This window comes from Anopheles merus, chromosome 2R (assembly GCF_017562075.2).
Source record: "Anopheles merus strain MAF chromosome 2R, AmerM5.1, whole genome shotgun sequence".
Lineage (NCBI taxonomy): Eukaryota > Metazoa > Arthropoda > Insecta > Diptera > Culicidae > Anopheles > Anopheles merus.
The window spans coordinates 26,728,079-26,747,759 of record NC_054082.1 but is presented as its reverse complement, the minus strand read 5'-3'; the positions used below and the strand labels follow the sequence as shown (position 1 = coordinate 26,747,759).

The following is a 19,681-nucleotide window of genomic DNA, read 5'->3' as shown; positions in this document are numbered from 1 at the left end:
ATTCGCCAGTCTCGCCCGCTCGCTGCCAGCGCGGAGTGCAAGGCGCACGGTGGCGAGGAAAATTAAATGAATTATCTATACCGCCCGCTTGCGTCCCGAATCGTGTTGCGTGTCGGCGGCAACCGGCTACGATTACTTGTAGCCGCCGGTCGACGCAAAACCGTTCCCAGCTCCCGGGGCAGCGGGTAGCAGCCGCCGCAGTTAATCTGTGTGTCAACGTGGACCCGCGTCCGGTACTTACATCGTGTGACCATGTAATGCGATGCTCCCTCGGATTTGCCTTAATGTGACACTCGAAGTAGACGTCGTCGCCTTCCTTGATGTCGTCGGGATTAAGCGTTGATCCCAGCGACAGTGTCACTTGCGGTGGATCTGGTTCGTGGGATTTGGCGGTGAATCCGGCGAGATCGGCACAGGAAAGAGCGAGATCATCGGCATGGGTGAAAGAAAAGAAGGGAAGAGTTTAGTTTTAATGGACGCAGCAATGCTGTAACAGTTGAGTGTTTGTGTGTGTGTGTGTGTCCGTTGCCAGTAGGGAAAGAGTATTCGAGGATGACCTTAACAGCTCACTGTTGGACACTTCAATGGGTCTACAGGGGCGTGTGTGAGCAGTTGCGGGAGGCACGGTGCTTCTGCCCAACGTTCGAAGCAGGCGTGTAAGTTGATTCATTTCCTATAACTTACACACGCAATCCTTGGTACGGCCTTGGTTCACCAGCGGTTCACCAAAAACCGAACCGAAGCTACAAATCATCTTTCGTGTGAAAGGTAGGCTCGTACATCGGTTAAGAAACCTTTGTGTATGTGCATGTGTCTGTGTGTATGGGTAAAGATGCGGGGTATTGTAGTGACGCTACTTACAGAGCACGTTCATGATGACCGAGTCCTCGAGGACGGAGTTTTGTAGGCGTGGATTGGAACCTTCGCACTTGAGAATTGTGCCATCGTCATCGGGATGGGGCCGGAAGCTCAGCACGGACGACACCATCGAGCTGTTATTGATGAGTTTTATCTACGGGGTGGATAAAGCAGTAGGGCTGAGTGAGTTTGCTGCTGGCGGACTGTTGTACGTTTTCATCCGGTTCAAACTTAAAGGTTAAATAATGACAGTTTCGTTAAGTTGAATTTAATACGGTTGACTTGATGGGAAGATGAAACTTCTGATTTAACGATGCGTCCGAAAAAATTACCCAAGGTACGAGGGTATTTTAGTTATCGATTTATGAAGATGCTACACTTGCACGTAAATAATATTTTTTATTCTGGCACTAGCTCTGTAGAAGTCATTTCTGAGAGTATTACATTGGTTGATCCTTCAAGATATTTTACATATAAATCAAAATGTTAAGAATAAATTCGTTCTAAAAAGGGTTCGCTTCCATTTTTGCACAATAATTCAAAAACAAAACAAAAAACCCAAAAAACTTACCTTTCCCTTCGTGAACGGCCGATTGTTTTGCATCCATTTGATGTCCGTTTCCGGCACGGAACCGGCCACATTGCACGCCAGCACGTACTCCTGGTTCGATATCAATTGTTTCGGCTTCGATGACAGTGAGGCCGAGAGTGGTTTGACTGCGTTTTTTAAAAAAATAAAACAAAAATCGATTGAAAAAAAACGAAAGGTGTAAAAGTACCACACAGACAGGAAGTGGGTGTGAAAACGGGTGTGAAACGGTGGCATCACACTTACGCAACATATCCACCCGTATGCTGCGCTCGGCCGGTGGTACCAGCTTGGTGTTCGATGCCTGACACTTGTACGTATTGTTCAGTGCCGATCGTGTCATTTTCGGTATTTCCAGCCGATTGACCGTGACGTGCCGGCCCATCGAGATGCCGCCGCCGGTCTGCATGATCTCGTCCCCGTTCAGCCAGGTGACGGTAGGTTCGGGTCGTCCTGTGGAGTAGAACAAAAGCGGGGTGCATGTAGAGTAGAAGCAGGGGAAATGTTGTTTAATAATAACGACAACGACATGATTATTTTTGGACGGCAGTCGGTACAGTGGAAAGTGCATAAGTAGCATGTAGATTGGAAGATAATTACATGAAGAATGTAAGAAGAAGCAACCACCTATATTATTGTATGGATCAATAATAACCTAATAATCATCGAACATGCTGCACGCAATTTGCAACACATTGAATTGAGCCTTGTTGTAATATTGCCAGAAACTGTTTTTGCCCAACAATTCCTTAGAGTAATATACACAAACTGTGAATCATTTGCGCGCGGCCCGCACCACACGCTTGCATAGTTTGTCGGTCACAAAACCGACCCAAAACCGAACATTAACATTTTGCCGACCTCGTGTTTGTGAAAAAGCTCGCTCACTCACCCGCAGATGACGTTTCCCAGCCATTTATTGTGCGCAAGGAACAAAATATCCTCTCCCACGTGTCTCGTGCGGTGATGTGTAACGTACATCAAAATGAGGCAAATTGTACGGTACACACAGTGCAGTCGGAATTATTAGGCACATTTATTCATCACCGGAGAGACCACCTTCCCTTCTTTGCCTCTACTGCGTTGTGGTGTACCTGCTGCGAAGCGTACATTTATGAACTGCGGGAAATTGCCACGAATGCACACGGGCACGGGAGAAATGTGCTTGAGCGAGATTGGTACATAGAATGCATGTGCATAATTTATTGACCATAGGGAAAATAATTTATTGTGCACACATTTTTGCACGCGATGCAAGTTTGCGATGGGCAAGTTTTCGGTGAATTGCGTGCCACCGGCCTGTACCGATTGCGCACCGTTTCGTTGGGAAATTTGAAGTGCATCACTCTCCGGGTGCTGCATGCAGCTGGGTTTTGTTGTTGACGTGTGTGCACGGGCGGATGTGTGTGTGTGTGCGTTCAAAGTAAGCCGATTTTTCGGTGTGCAAATACTCGAAGGATAGTGCAGCTGTTGTCGGATAATTGAAAGAATAATTCGCAAGAGCTGGAGTTTTGTTATTTCTGCAATGGCTCGATGCGAGTGTATGATTTTACGTGTTATAAGCAGAAGTGCGTCCTACTCTCGACAGTGGCAGTTTTCATTAATAGACTTTTGAGTTTTTTAGATACGAAAGCTTGTTTTTTCGTAGAACAGTGATCGGAAATTTTTTTAGTAGAGATGGTTGCTTTTGTTATAAATTGCTTTTCGATAAAAAAAAAGTAAAATAATACCTCTGAAATCAAATAGATTTTAAATGGTTTTTATTATTTTATCTTGAAACAGTCATATGTTTCTATCAATTATATTCAATTCTCATTATTGAACCATAACAATTCTACTCGATATACGAATCCGTTTAATATGTTTATAAATATTTATAAATGTGTTTCATTAGGTTTGTTTATTAATGCAATGATTGAGTAGTGACTGATGTAGTAAAGATTGAACATTTGAGTTTTGAATATAGTGAGTTTAGGTCAAAAAAAAAAAAATACAAACTATCAACGATGAAGTTATGATGAAGTTGACGAACAAACAGCTTTTGGCTGTAGCTGTTTTGAAGGCAACGTGCTGGCCAGCAAACAAATTTAAAAACATATAAAGAGCTTCAATTAATCGTTTTATTACTTGAAAAAGTACTCAAAGGGAAATACATCTTCTATTTAGCATTCTTGTAACAGTGGTTTTTCGTAACAAAGGGAACAAAGCCAAGCAAAAAGGCCCCCTTATTGGGTCTTTCCTAAAAGCATTGTAAAAAGATTTATATCAAATCGGGCAGCGTAGATTAACAAAGACGAGGCCATTCAAAACGTACCTGTAATGGTCAAAGCAGGTTCTTGTCCTTGCTGTCCTCGTCCTTGTATACTAATTTAAGTATATAAAACAACCAATTTTGGTACCAACGGTACCGTTCCCAGGTAGGAAAGCTCATCAATCCTGGTTAAACGATGAAGATGAGCGCTCAAACAATGCTTTTAAGACGATAATTTCATAACGAGCGCGTAGTACAATAAATTACATCCCGAGTGTCACTTGACCGGGGCCTCGTCTCCATCTGTGTCTGCCGGCTTGTATATGTATGCGCGTGTGTGTGTGTGTATTTAAGTTTGTGTCTTTCAAGCACAGTGTCTTGCTCGAAAATGGCAGCAAAAATGGGAAAACTTTATCCATCGCCCATTCGGTGGCGCAATCGGTGTGTCGTTACCGAGCCAAGCCGGGGCACAAAAAGAGCTACGAATAAAAAAAAGAACCACCAAAAAAGGAGGGGGGGGAGGAGGGGTAAAGAATAGGGGTGGCAATAAAAATTTGTTACTAACGGCAGAAACAGTTGCTCGCAAAAACTGTTGCAAAACTTCTCCACCGGACACACATAATGCCCGATCGTTAGAATTAATTTGGCCGGACCGTCCCGTTGCTGGGCCATTGGAGCGGTGCATGCAGGCTCTCGCTGCCCTTGGCTGACGTCTGGAGCAGCTGGGCAAATTTACATAGACCTGTGTGAGCTTCCGGGATGATCTATGGCGGGTTTTCCAACCGGACGAGATTATGCTCGATGCTGGCGTTAGCGTGACACGAGAATACGGCAACGCTACACACAGAGGGATGAAGGGCAGGGTGCGGCAAAGATATCGGGGCACATAAAAAGCCATACAGCCACACCAACAAAGTTACAAGCACTCATATAAAGAAGTGTATCAAAGCATTACGACGTATTAGCACCGGTAATTACGATAATTTATTTCGGGCCTCTTTTTTTCGCCACTCGCGGATATTCCTGCGCCGCACCTACTCACGGACGCTGGCACTGGCCAGCAGCGGCTTATGCAACGTTTCCGAGGTGGATGTTGTTTTCTCTCATTCCCTCTGTTGGCCTTGCTAGCAAATGCCGTTTGAACGTGGGCTTCCATCTACGGCACTGAGAGTGAAGAACGTTGTAAGTGAACGCGTACGATGGGTAATTGGAGAGGTCATAAAATTTCATTAAAATTATTACAATACAAATTCACACATACCCATCCAAACACACAGCGGGCTTCGATATTCCCCTAATGTACTGATGTGTGTGCGTGTGTGTGTGTCTGTAGAATGTGTGCAGAGTGGCACAAAATATAGCCAACCTTTTATGACGCCAGTGGTTGGTTCCGCTTTTTGACGGTTTCATCCATGAATAGGAAAATTGCAATGGAAAATTTGTTTATTGAGAGGTGAGGGAAATACGGTTTAATGCTCACGGTCACTGAAATGGGGTTCAAGGAAAAAAAGTTTATTCAATAAAGTATAAGCATTGGTCACAAGTTTTTGTATAATTGGCAGTCAAGAATAAAATATGATCGATCGTTCATTTGGAGGTGTATAAAATAGTTAGCTGCTTAGTTTAACATTTTCATCAGTTTTATCTCAAATGAGATTGTAAAATAATGTATTTGAAATATATTTATAGTAGGAGTAATCTTATCTCAATAGTTGTTGTTGATATTTGAGAAAATGATTATTACAACCAGCACTCAGCACGAAAAATAAAATTCGGCGTCATAAATAGTTCAAACTTTTTCATTTTAGTTGTTTGTAATTGTAACGGATTTTTTATTAAAAAGCAGTTATTAAAGATTTTATTGAAGCTGGTGCTCCACATACATTTATATTAATGCATCATAATGTAAACATCTGTTGAACTGATTTACATCACAATATGTACAAAACTTTATCATGTGTTAAAATCACAATTTGTGCAAACCTACACTTCGTTTTGTGGATATTTTTTTTCATGAAAGTAGCATTATAACTTTCATTTTCATGCTTTTACCATAACTCAACCCGTTGCATGTGCCCATGTTTTGCAATCAGCACAGCAAATATATCATAAAAAGACGTGCACCAAAAATATACAGGCAACACACAGTCAACAGCACCAGAGCATATTCAGTTTGGCGTACAAAATCGAATGTGAATTGTTGTTTTCGAGTAGCTGAAGGTGTATTTTCCACCTGACTGGCAGCGTTCCCAGCGCGAAAACCATTGCAGCGTGCGGAAAGTTTCATTAAGAGGCACGGGTGCTGTTGTTCCAGTTTTACCCCAATATTCTCTATAGCGGGCGAGAGAAAGTGCAAAGAAGATAGCAAACAGCGGACGAGGGAAGCGCACGCCACCCCAAACCAATGCATCGTCGTGTAGCGGGTCACGCGAGACCGGGTTGGATTACGTAAGTCGGTTCCATACCAGCCAACGAGCCAGCGGGGGCTTTAGTTGCCCGGTGCAACACGCTCACAGTCGAAGGACGAAAATCAGATACGTGTTTTAAATTTACATGACTGTTACACTGCAACCCTTCCGATGCCGATGGGAACGTTGCGAAGGAAACAAAAAAAAGGAAGCAAACGTACTACCACACTGCTCATTGTCCGTTTGGCGTACGGAATCGGGTGGAAAATTGTACTTCGGGTACCATGTCACAGGTTTGCTCTCTCGCTTTTTTCCATTACGTTCTCTTTCTCTCTCTCTCTCTCTCTCTCTCTCTCTCTCTCTCTTTATCTCTCTCTCTCTCGCATTTACTCGCTCTGCAACGATGCTTTAGTGTTAGTCGTTTTATAAATTTAGTCACAGCCCTTCCACCGCCCCAACCGGAAGTAATAGGAAAGTATGGCAGAAGCGACTCGGTGATATTTTTAAGGCTGCACTCTTGCCACGACTTAACGTTAGTGTGTTTGTGTGGCAAGATGGGCGAGAATGGACTGCGGTGCAGATTTAGCTAGCACCGTGGTCACTAGCACCGCAGGTCGGCCAAAATGGTGAAGGCGGGAAGGAAACTAAAATAAATCAGATTTTATTACGAAACACGAATATGGCGGCAGCCAATTAAACTCTGCCCGTGAAAAGGGGTTTTTTTCCACTAAAAGCCCCCCAACACGGGCGACACATGGGCAGTGCGGTCAGCCGGTTCGTTACGGTGAGTGACCATGCTGCTTATACTGCACCATATATGCATATGTATGTACGTGTGTGAGAGCGGTTGCTTGCAATGTGTGACGCACGCAGTAAAAATGATGTTGCAAAAAAAACATGGCGCGTAAAGGTCGGCAATGGTGGCCGCTTAGTACGGACGGTGCCGCTCGTTAGTTTAAAGTGAAAGAAAAATTAGTGCCCAAGCGGCGGCGGCCAAAACAAGGTACGGTTGTAGAGGGAGCGTGGAATAACCGGAGAAAACGCTATTTACATACATTAATACAAATTATACAATTAAAGGACAACATAATTAAATTTTCGCTCTAATGAATGTGTCCGCTCTGGTCCGTCATGTGTCATATGCTACGGGGTTTGGGTTTGCGCGAAGCGCCAAGCAAACGCTCTGTCCGGTTTAGCAAGGTGCGAACGGGTTTTGCAGAAACCGCATCATTTTACTGCCTTTTCGCCTTTATTAGTATCGTGCTGCGATGATGTGGAATGGCACGTGTACACACACATATGAAAATGGAAACATAATTTGCACGAAATGGAAGTACCCATTACACAATTGCAGTATGTTTGTGATGTATTTGTTGCAGATTGTTTTGCTTTTTTTCAGAGGGATACTAACTAGCGTTAGGAATAAAATAATGGATAAGTTTTACCTTTTTTGTTATAACTATTACACTCGATATTGTACATTAAAACTTTTAAATGCATTTGCATCATTTAGTTATAGTGATATGCTCTCTAACCTACAGTAAATTCCTTTAATGACATACAAAACAACTTAAATTATGAATTTTTAGACTATTTTCCTCAGGATTAGTCCATGCAATTTCGATATGAGTCCGCACGCTGGACAGGATCTAGTTCTTTCGATTCATCATAACCATTTTCATTTTTTTTGTGCGTCTGTAAGTATTCGTGAGTATTTGTAGCATAATTCATTGCCTCACGGTCTAGCTAACCTCACGACCTGAATACTAATATTTGGACAATCATGTAATTTAAAATAGTCTGAAAAGTTTAGTTCTAAAACAACACAGTTTTGATTCTTAAATATGTACGACGAAAGAACAGTATACACTAACTAACTATATTATAAACAATAAACCAACAAAAAATTATATAAAATATCTAGTTCAAGACATTTACGATTTCGTATATTTATAAACTGTTAGTATTTTCTTTGCAAAATCGCACAAAGCATGCATTTTTTCTGCAAAATATTTTGTATTGAGAACTATTCAAACTTAGTAAAAATTTATTTTCAATAATTTTTTTTAATTCGCATAAATTCAAAATGATAAAAAAAAATACTGACAAAGTTATAGAGAAATTCAGAAGCTTGAACAATTTAAACTGACCGTAAGTGTCCAATTGACTTGTACCATAGATTTTCGATAGTTTGGAGTCTTTACGCATGAAATTTATATATAAATAAGTAAAGAATCATTTTGAAAAAATGAATGTAAATGAATGTAGTCCCAAAAATGACTCAACTGTAGAAATAATAGGAACTTGAAAAAATATTCTCCATTACTTTTCACTTTTGCTTAATGAAAAAGTCCAATATCGAATAAGCGACGAGCGTGAATCACATTTCGTGGTTAACCATTTCGATGAAAATTAAATCCCGCTGAATGCTTCAATATAAACACCAATAAAAACTTGCCCTTTTTCGGTACGGCACAGGTGATAATTTTAATACACCCGCCAATCGAGTCAACTCTGCTCCGAGTGAAATTGCAAAAAAGAGAAAAGAAAGCGTAAAAAAGCACGCCAACCATTCCACGACCGTAAGCTATCACACTGAGGGTAGCGTTTAATTTTTATGCGCAAAGCGATCCGCCCGAAACGCGCACACAAGAAGTTGGCAGAAAATCAAGCATGTTGGCAGCACAATCTCTGTCATTGTTTTTTTTTTCTTCTCTGTTTCACTCTACGCCTAGCGGAAAACAAACGCGTCCTGTTCCTTCCGCGAGCGCCCGCGAAACTTGTGACGGCAAAAATTAACATTAAATTTCTGCAACCCTTGTTGCCCGGGCAGCATCGTCATAAAGATAAAGCATGCCGGAGCAGCATTTTGCGCGTTCGCATGGGTGTGTGTGTGTGTGTGTGTGTATGGGTGAGGCGCGCTTTGTATCCAACGATCATGCTCACGTTCATCTCCCCATCTTGCATCTTGCACCGTTGTCTGCAAGTCTTTAAACTCTTGCTCGCTAAGTTGTGCACACTCGCCCACCCGCTTGGGCTAACCCCTTTTCTCGCGTCGCCAGAAATAAATGCCGCACGATGATGACGAAGATGAAAGAGGTCGTTTGCCGACGAAACTTGACTTCATAAAGTTCGTTATGAAAATCGAGCCGCACACTGTTTACTTTATCATCTTGCGCGGGATCTTCCGCCGGTTTGCGTTGACTTTGGGGAGCCTATTTCCGGGGCACCGGGTTTCTTGTGGTCGGTCGGAGGTTTTCTGGAGCCCACGGTGGCAGCGTAGGAGGACGGGGGCTGGATGTTGAGGAAGGTTGGTCGGAAATGAACCTTAGGTCTTGAGAAAGATTTCCCGATTTGTTGAATTTGGTAGCCGTGTTTTTGCCTGTCCCTTTGGAGGCCAACGGATTTTTGCGCCTTTGCCGCACTTTATTATGCGTTTTGGCGTGAGCAGGGCGGGCCGGGTGATATCGTGGGGAGTGCGAGGTTAATGATGGCACAGGCAGCCGCTTTCTTCCGAGTGCGCCACCATGCGATGCCCCTGCCACAGCTTGTGTAGAGCGCCATTTATCTTTGCGCAACCCCGTTTCCCGGAGCTTTGGGAGCGTTTTGTTTTCCAAGAGTCAACTCAAAGTCCTAAGCGTGCCAATCATTAGCGTCTTATGCAGTCGACGTTTGCAGAGGAGAGAAACTTTACCCAGTCAAGTGCAGCTTGATACTACGACCCATCAAGATGTGATATGTGGGTGTGTGATAGGTGGAGTTGATATGCAACAGTCGATATAAAATCGACTACACTGATCGCTGCAACACGCTTCAAGTTTGACCTCGTTGACAGGAAAGGTTACTCGTCTTAGATGTTTACTTAACTCCGACACCGGATGCAGTTGTGGGGCGATGCGGGTGGCGCGCTCGCGAACGTAGCTGTTACGCTGTTCCAGCCCGCCGGAAGCGATGGCAAAGCTATTTTAAGCGTAAGGCGGCAATTAAAACGAACAATATAAAACCATCCGCAAGTGGGGCTGGTCATCGACCGTTTTGTCGGCTCGCACAGAGGGCACAGATATGTTGGTTCAAGATTCCCCACTGTTGCTGCTGCTGCTGCTGCTGTTAGTGGCGCAGTGCTTGGATGGAGCGGATTGTAGCACCATCACCACCCAACGGCCAGCGCCGCGTCGGGACAGGCAATATCCTCCGCCAGAGACTCTTGCCTTTCTGCGACCACTGGGCAAGCTGTGCCTGGAGGAGACGGGTGTTAGCCCGGAGGCGATCAAGCGATTCAGCGACGCCGATCCGTTCGACGATAATCGTGCGCTCAAGTGCTACATGGACTGTATGTTCCGAGTGACGAACGTGACCGATGATCGCGGTGAGCTGCACATGGGCAAGCTGCTCGAACATGTGCCGGTAGAGTTTGAAGACATTGCACTGCGAATGGGCGTGAGGTGTACTCGGCCCAAGGGCAAGGATGTGTGCGAACGGGCGTTCTGGTTTCACAAGTGCTGGAAAACATCGGACCCTGTGGTAGGAAAGCGTCCGGGGAACGTGTGTGCGAGGATTAAAGGGGCATTTTTAATGGCGACACTTTTGCTACCTCTTTTTGCAGCACTACTATCTGGTGTGAGAAGGGACAAAAGTCAACCGGGTTTGTTGTGTTGACTCATTAAGTAAGTATCTAGCTACATTAAGACACACGCTGTTGCCTGCTGTATGCCTGCCTGCTGACCATTATACATCGGCACACAAAACGCAAGTGTGTGTGCGTGACTCTGTGATCTGAGGATGGATGGTCACGAATGCGCCACATCGTACAGCAATCAATCAATCAATGTACAACGTCCCGGGAGGGTACGCAGAATGGAAGTACAAGTTAAACGTGACCGTTTTTATGATTGATTCTTGAATAAACAGTAAGCACAACCGTTTAGTTCTTTGCAGCCGTGTTGGTGGTGTTGGCGGTTGTTAGGACAAAGAAAGAACGTTTGTACTTCGTTTCGAAGTTGCACCCGGGTTGTTTGTTTGTAAATCAATTGTGCAACCGTTCGCAACTTTCGCTCAGACACAAAGAACTTCGTCTAGCGCCAGGCACAGGTACGGAGCATATTCTAGGTGGATTTTGTCAAGGGGGAGGTGTGTTTGGCGACAGACGAGCGGCATGCAAGCAGCGCTCTTCGGTGAACCGGCTGTTTTGCAGCTTACTGTTAGCGTGTCGCTGCTAATGCCTCTCTTGTGCATGGAAATTTCCATTTTCCAGTCAACAAACTTTTTCTTTTGCGGAAATGTCTTCCAAGGTACACGGTTGATGTACTGCAACGTGTCTGGTTCCCGTGTGGTGAGACGGTGTGGGTTTATGGCGTGGTGCAGCTGAATATGGAACGCTGTCTGTTTAATTGAAGCAGCTTGAAGCTTTAATCGTTTCAAGCATTCGAGGCGATATGTTAGAAACGATAACTTGAAGCAACAAAACAAAAAATGAACCGATTTGAAGAGTACTTTATGATTTATTTTTAACGTTCACGTGCTGTACACTTTTCACGCTAAGCAAGAGTCAATGTGAAGCACCGAAGCATCTTCCTGTCTTCAATGGCACTGCTTGTGAAGTGTGGTGTTTATGCTGTGTTTTTGTGAAGGAACGCAAGGTGGAAAAGTGTAGTATCATTCATATGAATGATGGCAAAATAGGCTGAATTTAAAACAAGGGTTAATCATTTAAGAACAGCTTTAACTGGACAATTGGAGTTGAAATCGATATTGGACAATATCTCTTAATGCAGTATAAAGTGAGACACCAACATATTTTTAAGGTTTGTTTCAAAATGGTTGTACAATTGGTTGATATTTGTTGATGAATTAACACATAAAATAAGACTGCTTAAACTCGATGTTATTTAGCTGTTTGTTTCTGTTGTTTATTTTGTCATAGTTCAGTTTTTAATAACATTACTTATAAAGGTAATCGAAATTGCCCCATTTGCTGCAGTAGCTCGGGCGACAGAGAATTTGGAACGTTTGCACTAACAGTTGCCATCAGGCAGATGGATGTAGCTACAACAATAGTTAACATGTTATGCTTTAATCTCACCAGTTGAGATGCCTAGTTACAACTGAGAGATAAAGCTTATGTCCAGCCACAGCGCCACTGTCATGAAATGAACTTCACAAATTAATTATAGAATGTTAGATTGAGTGCAGCAAAGCGGAAAGGTGGATGATTGATGGGTTAGAAAATATTGGATGGCGTCAGTGCAATTAACCAGTGACGCATTGGAAACATATTGATTATTTTTAATTATTGACTTTGCTTCACGGAGTCAGCACATTTTCGCTCTCTTTTGTTTTTCACAGATTAACAACTAACAGAGTACTGTTTCTATTCGGTTAAATGTTTCTCTTCTGGTACATACTGCGGTTGTAGAGTTACTCATTAAAAAAGTGTTTCTGACAACAGTAGACAAGCATGTTTGTTACTATTTTTCTTCCAAATAATTTCGAAAGGTTTGTAGTTATTACAATCTTACAAAGTATGCTTCACTTTAGAAATTGCACTTCTTAGCAACTTTCTTTCGTATCTGCTTCCCCAATAGAGACATAACTTTCTCCATCGAAGTGAGCAAACTTTCCAATAATGTTCACCTTTTCCCCTCCAGTGCTCAAATGGTGTGAGATATGTATTTTAGAGCTTTCCTATACACACTCACACGTACACAGTAAATATATACACATACACCAGAACGTAAAGCGCAAAAGTCGCCGACAAGGGCCAACAATTCTGGGCAGTAAATCATTGCGAACTCAATTTCATCGCAAACTGACCCCTTTTCTCAATTAATTGCACAGTAGTTTTCGGTGCAAAGTTACTGGTTGATGCCCTCCGAGCGGTTTTTGGCAAAGATAGGGCAGGCAAACGAGCGCGAAGGAAGGGTACATTTGTTGGCAAACGGTTATGAAACGAGCAAACATAATACACCCGCCAATCGAGTCAACTCTGCTCCGAGTGAAATTGCAAAAAAGAGAAAAGAAAGCGTAAAAAAGCACGCCAACCATTCCACGACCGTAAGCTATCACACTGAGGGTAGCGTTTAATTTTTATGCGCAAAGCGATCCGCCCGAAACGGGCAAACAAGAAGTTGGCAGAAAATCAAGCATGTTGGCAGCACAATCTCTGTCATTGTTTTTTTTTTCTTCTCTGTTTCACTCTACGCCTAGCGGAAAACAAACGCGTCCTGTTCCTTCCGCGAGCGCCCGCGAAACTTGTGACGGCAAAAATTAACATTAAATTTCTGCAACCCTTGTTGCCCGGGCAGCATCGTCATAAAGATAAAGCATGCCGGAGCAGCATTTTGCGCGTTCGCATGGGTGTGTGTGTGTGTGTGTGTGTGTATGGGTGAGGCGCGCTTTGTATCCAACGATCATGCTCACGTTCATCTCCCCATCTTGCATCTTGCACCGTTGTCTGCAAGTCTTTAAACTCTTGCTCGCTAAGTTGTGCACACTCGCCCACCCGCTTGGGCTAACCCCTTTTCTCGCGTCGCCAGAAATAAATGCCGCACGATGATGACGAAGATGAAAGAGGTCGTTTGCCGACGAAACTTGACTTCATAAAGTTCGTTATGAAAATCGAGCCGCACACTGTTTACTTTATCATCTTGCGCGGGATCTTCCGCCGGTTTGCGTTGACTTTGGGGAGCCTATTTCCGGGGCACCGGGTTTCTTGTGGTCGGTCGGAGGTTTTCTGGAGCCCACGGTGGCAGCGTAGGAGGACGGGGGCTGGATGTTGAGGAAGGTTGGTCGGAAATGAACCTTAGGTCTTGAGAAAGATTTCCCGATTTGTTGAATTTGGTAGCCGTGTTTTTGCCTGTCCCTTTGGAGGCCAACGGATTTTTGCGCCTTTGCCGCACTTTATTATGCGTTTTGGCGTGAGCAGGGCGGGCCGGGTGATATCGTGGGGAGTGCGAGGTTAATGATGGCACAGGCAGCCGCTTTCTTCCGAGTGCGCCACCATGCGATGCCCCTGCCACAGCTTGTGTAGAGCGCCATTTATCTTTGCGCAACCCCGTTTCCCGGAGCTTTGGGAGCGTTTTGTTTTCCAAGAGTCAACTCAAAGTACTAAGCGTGCCAATCATTAGCGTCTTATGCAGTCGACGTTTGCAGAGGAGAGAAACTTTACCCAGTCAAGTGCAGCTTGATACTACGACCCATCAAGATGTGATATGTGGGTGTGTGATAGGTGGAGTTGATATGCAACAGTCGATATAAAATCGGCTACACTGATCGCTGCAACACGCTTCAAGTTTGACCTCGTTGACAGGAAAGGTTACTCGTCTTAGATGTTTACTTAACTCCGACACCGGATGCAGTTGTGGGGCGATGCGGGTGGCGCGCTCGCGAACGTAGCTGTTACGCTGTTCCAGCCCGCCGGAAGTGATGGCAAAGCTATTTTAACCGTAAGGCGGCAATTAAAACGAACAATATAAAACCATCCGCACGTGGGGCTGGTCATCGACCGTTTTGTCGGCTCGCACAGAGGGCACAGATATGTTGGTTCAAGATTCCCCACTGTTGCTGCTGCTGCTGCTGCTGTTAGTGGCGCAGTGCTTGGATGGAGCGGATTGTAGCACCATCACCACCCAACGGCCAGCGCCGCGTCGGGACAGGCAATATCCTCCGCCAGAGACTCTTGCCTTTCTGCGACCACTGGGCAAGCTGTGCCTGGAGGAGACGGGTGTTAGCCCGGAGGCGATCAAGCGATTCAGCGACGCCGATCCGTTCGACGATAATCGTGCGCTCAAGTGCTACATGGACTGTATGTTCCGAGTGACGAACGTGACCGATGATCGCGGTGAGCTGCACATGGGCAAGCTGCTCGAACATGTGCCGGTAGAGTTTGAAGACATTGCACTGCGAATGGGCGTGAGGTGTACTCGGCCCAAGGGCAAGGATGTGTGCGAACGGGCGTTCTGGTTTCACAAGTGCTGGAAAACATCGGACCCTGTGGTAGGAAAGCGTCCGGGAACGTGTGTGCGAGGATTAAAGGGGCATTTTTAATGGCGACACTTTTGCTACCTCTTTTTGCAGCACTACTATCTGGTGTGAGAAGGGACAAAAGTCAACCGGGTTTGTTGTGTTGACTCATTAAGTAAGTATCTAGCTACATTAAGACACACGCTGTTGCCTGCTGTATGCCTGCCTGCTGACCATTATACATCGGCACACAAAACGCAAGTGTGTGTGCGTGACTCTGTGATCTGAGGATGGATGGTCACGAATGCGCCACATCGTACAGCAATCAATCAATCAATGTACAACGTCCCGGGAGGGTACGCAGAATGGAAGTACAAGTTCAACGTGACCGTTTTTATGATTGATTCTTGAATAAACAGTAAGCACAACCGTTTAGTTCTTTGCAGCCGTGTTGGTGGTGTTGGCGGTTGTTAGGACAAAGAAAGAACGTTTGTACTTCGTTTCGAAGTTGCACCCGGGTTGTTTGTTTGTAAATCAATTGTGCAACCGTTCGCAACTTTCGCTCAGACACAAAGAACTTCGTCTAGCGCCAGGCACAGGTACGGAGCACATTCTAGGTGGATTTTGTCAAGGGGGAGGTGTGTTTGGCGACAGACGAGCGGCATGCAAGCAGCGCTCTTCGGTGAACCGGCTGTTTTGCAGCTTACTGTTAGCGTGTCGCTGCTAATGCCTCTCTTGTGCATGGAAATTTCCATTTTCCAGTCAACAAACTTTTTCTTTTGCGGAAATGTCTTCCAAGGTACACGGTTGATGTACTGCAACGTGTCTGGTTCCCGTGTGGTGAGACGGTGTGGGTTTATGGCGTGGTGCAGCTGAATATGGAACGCTGTCTGTTTAATTGAAGCAGCTTGAAGCTTTAATCGTTTCAAGCATTCGAGGCGATATGTTAGAAACGATAACCTGAAGCAACAAAACAAAAAATGAACCGATTTGAAGAGTACTTTATGATTTATTTTTAACGTTCACGTGCTGTACACTTTTCACGCTAAGCAAGAGTCAATGTGAAGCACCGAAGCATCTTCCTGTCTTCAATGGCACTGCTTGTGAAGTGTGGTGTTTATGCTGTGTTTTTGTGAAGGAACGCAAGGTGGAAAAGTGTAGTATCATTCATATGAATGATGGCAAAATAGGCTGAATTTAAAACAAGGGTTAATCATTTAAGAACAGCTTTAACTGGACAATTGGAGTTGAAATCGATATTGGACAATATCTCTTAATGCAGTATAAAGTGAGACACCAACATATTTTTAAGGTTTGTTTCAAAATGGTTGTACAATTGGTTGATATTTGTTGATGAATTAACACATAAAATAAGACTGCTTAAACTCGATGTTATTTAGCTGTTTGTTTCTGTTGTTTATTTTGTCATAGTTCAGTTTTTAATAACATTACTTATAAAGGTAAATGGAATTTCGATTTTAGCTGGAATAGACACAGTAACGACAAGCTGAAAAAACGATGGTAGCAGACAAACTGCATTAAAACCGCAGGGCAACATCATGAAACACAGATAACTATACATAAACTTTTCCAAATACGAACCAGAAAGTTCAACTACAGAAAGTTCAATCCTTTGCTCTGCATTCAACGCTGCTTAGTTGAGTGAAACCAAGCCCACTCCAGTGGGAGCACTAATTTGGTCTACATTTTATCACGATACTTTGTCAATTAAGAGTTTGAAGCGGCCTTCGCTTGGACATTACACCGACCTGTCCTGGCCCGGTATAGCTTATTTCAGACGCGGCAAACTTCCGCACAGTACGACCAAATTCGAGATGCACAGAAAATTGCACCCGGTAAGGGTATAGAACAGTGCACTCCTTAAAAGTTTTCGACAACTCTTGCTTCCGAAGCAGTTGCACTCATGTGTGTGTGTGTCCAGTTAGTTGTTTGGCGAGAATCGGCATCAAAATAGGTGATAGTGCTATAGAACAGAGGAGGAAAAATTCAAAACATTAAACAAACCGCAACTGGTAGTCGAAGCTGCCCTTTGCCCTTGTAATAATTACGATCACTAACTTCCGGTTCCGTTTCCTTCCAGCATCGATGATGTGAATAGGCACGTTCGCACGCATCTGCAATCGGCCCGGTCGATTTGTTGCATTTGGCGAGCACTTTCAGCGCGATCGAGTTGAACTGCTTCGGTATGGCGTGGTAAACGTCGATCAGATCGAGCTCGCCGTTCGGACGGGTGACGTTGTGCAGGCGAAACATACAGTACATGTAGCATTGCAGCTCGTGTGAGGCCTGCACCGATTGTGGGCTATTGAATTGTTCAATTTGCTCGTCGGTGGTTCCGGTTTCGCGCAGACACTCGGAACGAAATTGCCCCATTTGCTGCAGTAGCTCGGGCGACAGAGAATTTGGAACGTTTGCACTAACAGTTGCCATCAGGCAGATGGATGTAGCTACAACAATAGTTAACATGTTATGCTTTAATCTCACCAGTTGAGATGCCTAGTTACAACTGAGAGATAAAGCTTATGTCCAGCCACAGCGCCACTGTCATGAAATGAACTTTACGAATTAATTATAGAATGTTAGGTTGAGTGCAGCAAAGCGGAAAGGTGGATGATTGATGGGTTAGAAAATATTGGATGGCGTCAGTGCAATTAACCAGTGACGCATTGGAAACATATTGATTATTTTTAATTATTGACTTTGCTTCACGGAGTCAGCAGATTTTCGCTCTCTTTTGTTTTTCACAGATTAACAACTAACAGAGTACTGTTTCTATTCGGTTAAATGTTTCTCTTCTGGTACATACTGCGGTTGTAGAGTTACTCATTAAAAAAGTGTTTCTGACAACAGTAGACAAGCATGTTTGTTACTATTTTTCTTCCAAATAATTTCGAAAGGTTTGTAGTTATTACAATGTTACAAAGTATGCTTCACTTTAGAAATTGCACTTCTTAGCAACTTTCTTTCGTATCTGCTTCCCCAATAGAGACATAACTTTCTCCATCGAAGTGAGCAAACTTTCCAATAATGTTCACCTTTTCCCCTCCAGTGCTCAAATGATGTGAGATATGTATTTTAGAGCTTTCCTATACACACTCACACGTACACAATAAATATATACACATACACCCGAACGTAAAGCGCAAAAGTCGCCGACAAGGGCCAACAATTCTGGGCAGTAAATCATTGCGAACTCAATTTCATCGCAAACTGACCCCTTTTCTCAATTAATTGCACAGTAGTTTTCGGTGCAAAGTTACTGGTTGATGCCCTCCGAGCGGTTTTTGGCAAAGATAGGGCAGGCAAACGAGCGCGAAGGGAGGGTAAATTTGTTGGCAAACGGTTATGAAACGAGCAAACATTGTTCCAGAAAGAAATCTGTCCTAACCTCAATTTATTATCGTGCGACTATGTGCGTTCGATAAGGGAGCTTCTGCGGGTGGGAATTCAATGCAGCTCGCCTGCACGCTGGTGAAGCGCAATAAAGTTAGCCATCTACTTGTGCCGTAAAATTAGCCCAAGTGATCGGCAGTGTTGAGCCAGAGGCACCGAACAGGCCTTGATGTTGGTTTCGGTAAGGGATGGGGAAGTCTAACAAATTCGCAAGCTCTGACCAAGGTTCATGGCAAGCGGGATCATCAACGTTGAGCACATCGAATATTCATTTAGCCATTTTCGTCGAATCATAGGCATACGAAATTGCAAGAATTGGCATACCAAATCGGAGCGGGATGGTACTGTTATTGTGGGCTGGAGTATCCGTACGGCTTACGGCAGATGGCAAAATTTTTGCGGCGAACTCATGTGAAGTCGCTGGATCCATACCAACCGCACCGAAGTTAGCTGCGATTGCCTCACTTTAATGGCTTTGCATGTAGGAAAGCTAGTCAGCCATGTACGACTGTGCCATGTAGTGAGAAGAATAGTCAGCCGAACGAAACATTGAACCGTGCAGTGAGTTATATTGACCAATGTATTCGACCGATGAATAATGGAGGCACCGAAATGGACATGTACAAACGCACGCACAAAGCACGTGCCGTATTGGTGATTAAAATTGAAAGTATAGTGCTTTCAGTGGTTGGATCAGGGTCTTCCCTCTTCCTGGGCGTACAGTGCCGATGGCGGCGTGGCACGTCTGGCATTTGGCGGGACCGGTACAAACTTTTCATCGGAAATCAATCAATTACGAGCTGAAGTCTCGAATGGCTGCGTGTAGCAGGCTCATCACCGAGCTTGTCTCTGGAGCTAGTGGTTCGTTGCGTTGACCGTTCACTTACCTCCGCGGACCTCACAGGTAAGCACCAGGTTGTCGTCCTCCTGCAGCGGCCCGATGGCACCGGTCACGTCCAGCCCGGACGCGTCGTACACGAGTATCTGATGCGGTGGCACTGAAAGAGATAGACACACGAAATTAGTGGATGTCTTACTGATGGGTTGGGTATGGGAGCAGATATGCTGTACCGCAAAGGACACACAACGCACACCGGTGTCGTGTGGTTGCGTGACGCATTTCGGCCAATCAATCATCTGGAGGCGGTTTCGAAGGATTTTCGTTTTCGTTTGGCTTTATTAGCCGGATGTTGGTCGGGAGTG

The 19,681-nt window shown here is 44.4% G+C and overlaps 3 protein-coding genes across 5 annotated transcripts in view; 2 read left to right on the top strand and 1 right to left on the bottom strand.

Annotated features, from left to right (window-relative positions):
* Positions 1-19,681, bottom strand: part of LOC121588918 — a 137,898-nt gene that overhangs the window by 39,131 nt on the left and 79,086 nt on the right. For all 3 annotated transcript variants that reach the window (XM_041907369.1, XM_041907370.1, XM_041907372.1), the window contains exons 6-10: positions 19,366-19,476; positions 1,694-1,900; positions 1,430-1,575; positions 862-1,012; positions 242-372 (exon numbers count right to left, since the gene is read on the bottom strand). In XM_041907369.1, coding sequence (XP_041763303.1) covers positions 242-372; positions 862-1,012; positions 1,430-1,575; positions 1,694-1,900; positions 19,366-19,476 — 746 coding nt within the window. The remainder of the gene's footprint in view (positions 1-241; positions 373-861; positions 1,013-1,429; positions 1,576-1,693; positions 1,901-19,365; positions 19,477-19,681) is intronic.
* On the top strand, positions 10,169-10,956 carry LOC121588920 (pheromone-binding protein-related protein 6-like). The gene is made up of 2 exons (XM_041907374.1): positions 10,169-10,627; positions 10,710-10,956. The coding sequence occupies exons 1-2, from the start codon at positions 10,169-10,171 to the stop codon at positions 10,725-10,727; spliced, it is 477 nt and encodes a 158-aa protein (XP_041763308.1). The 3' UTR covers positions 10,728-10,956.
* On the top strand, positions 14,639-15,442 carry LOC121588919 (pheromone-binding protein-related protein 6-like). Its single transcript, XM_041907373.1, has 2 exons — positions 14,639-15,097; positions 15,179-15,442. Exons 1-2 carry the CDS (start codon positions 14,639-14,641, stop codon positions 15,194-15,196), a joined length of 477 nt encoding a protein of 158 aa, XP_041763307.1. The 3' UTR covers positions 15,197-15,442.

Excerpts from the sequence above, each read along its gene's own strand:
- LOC121588920 (XM_041907374.1), top strand. The coding sequence starts at position 10,169 with ATGTTGGTTCAAGATTCCCCACTGTTGCTGCTGCTGCTGCTGCTGTTA.
- LOC121588919 (XM_041907373.1), top strand. The coding sequence starts at position 14,639 with ATGTTGGTTCAAGATTCCCCACTGTTGCTGCTGCTGCTGCTGCTGTTA.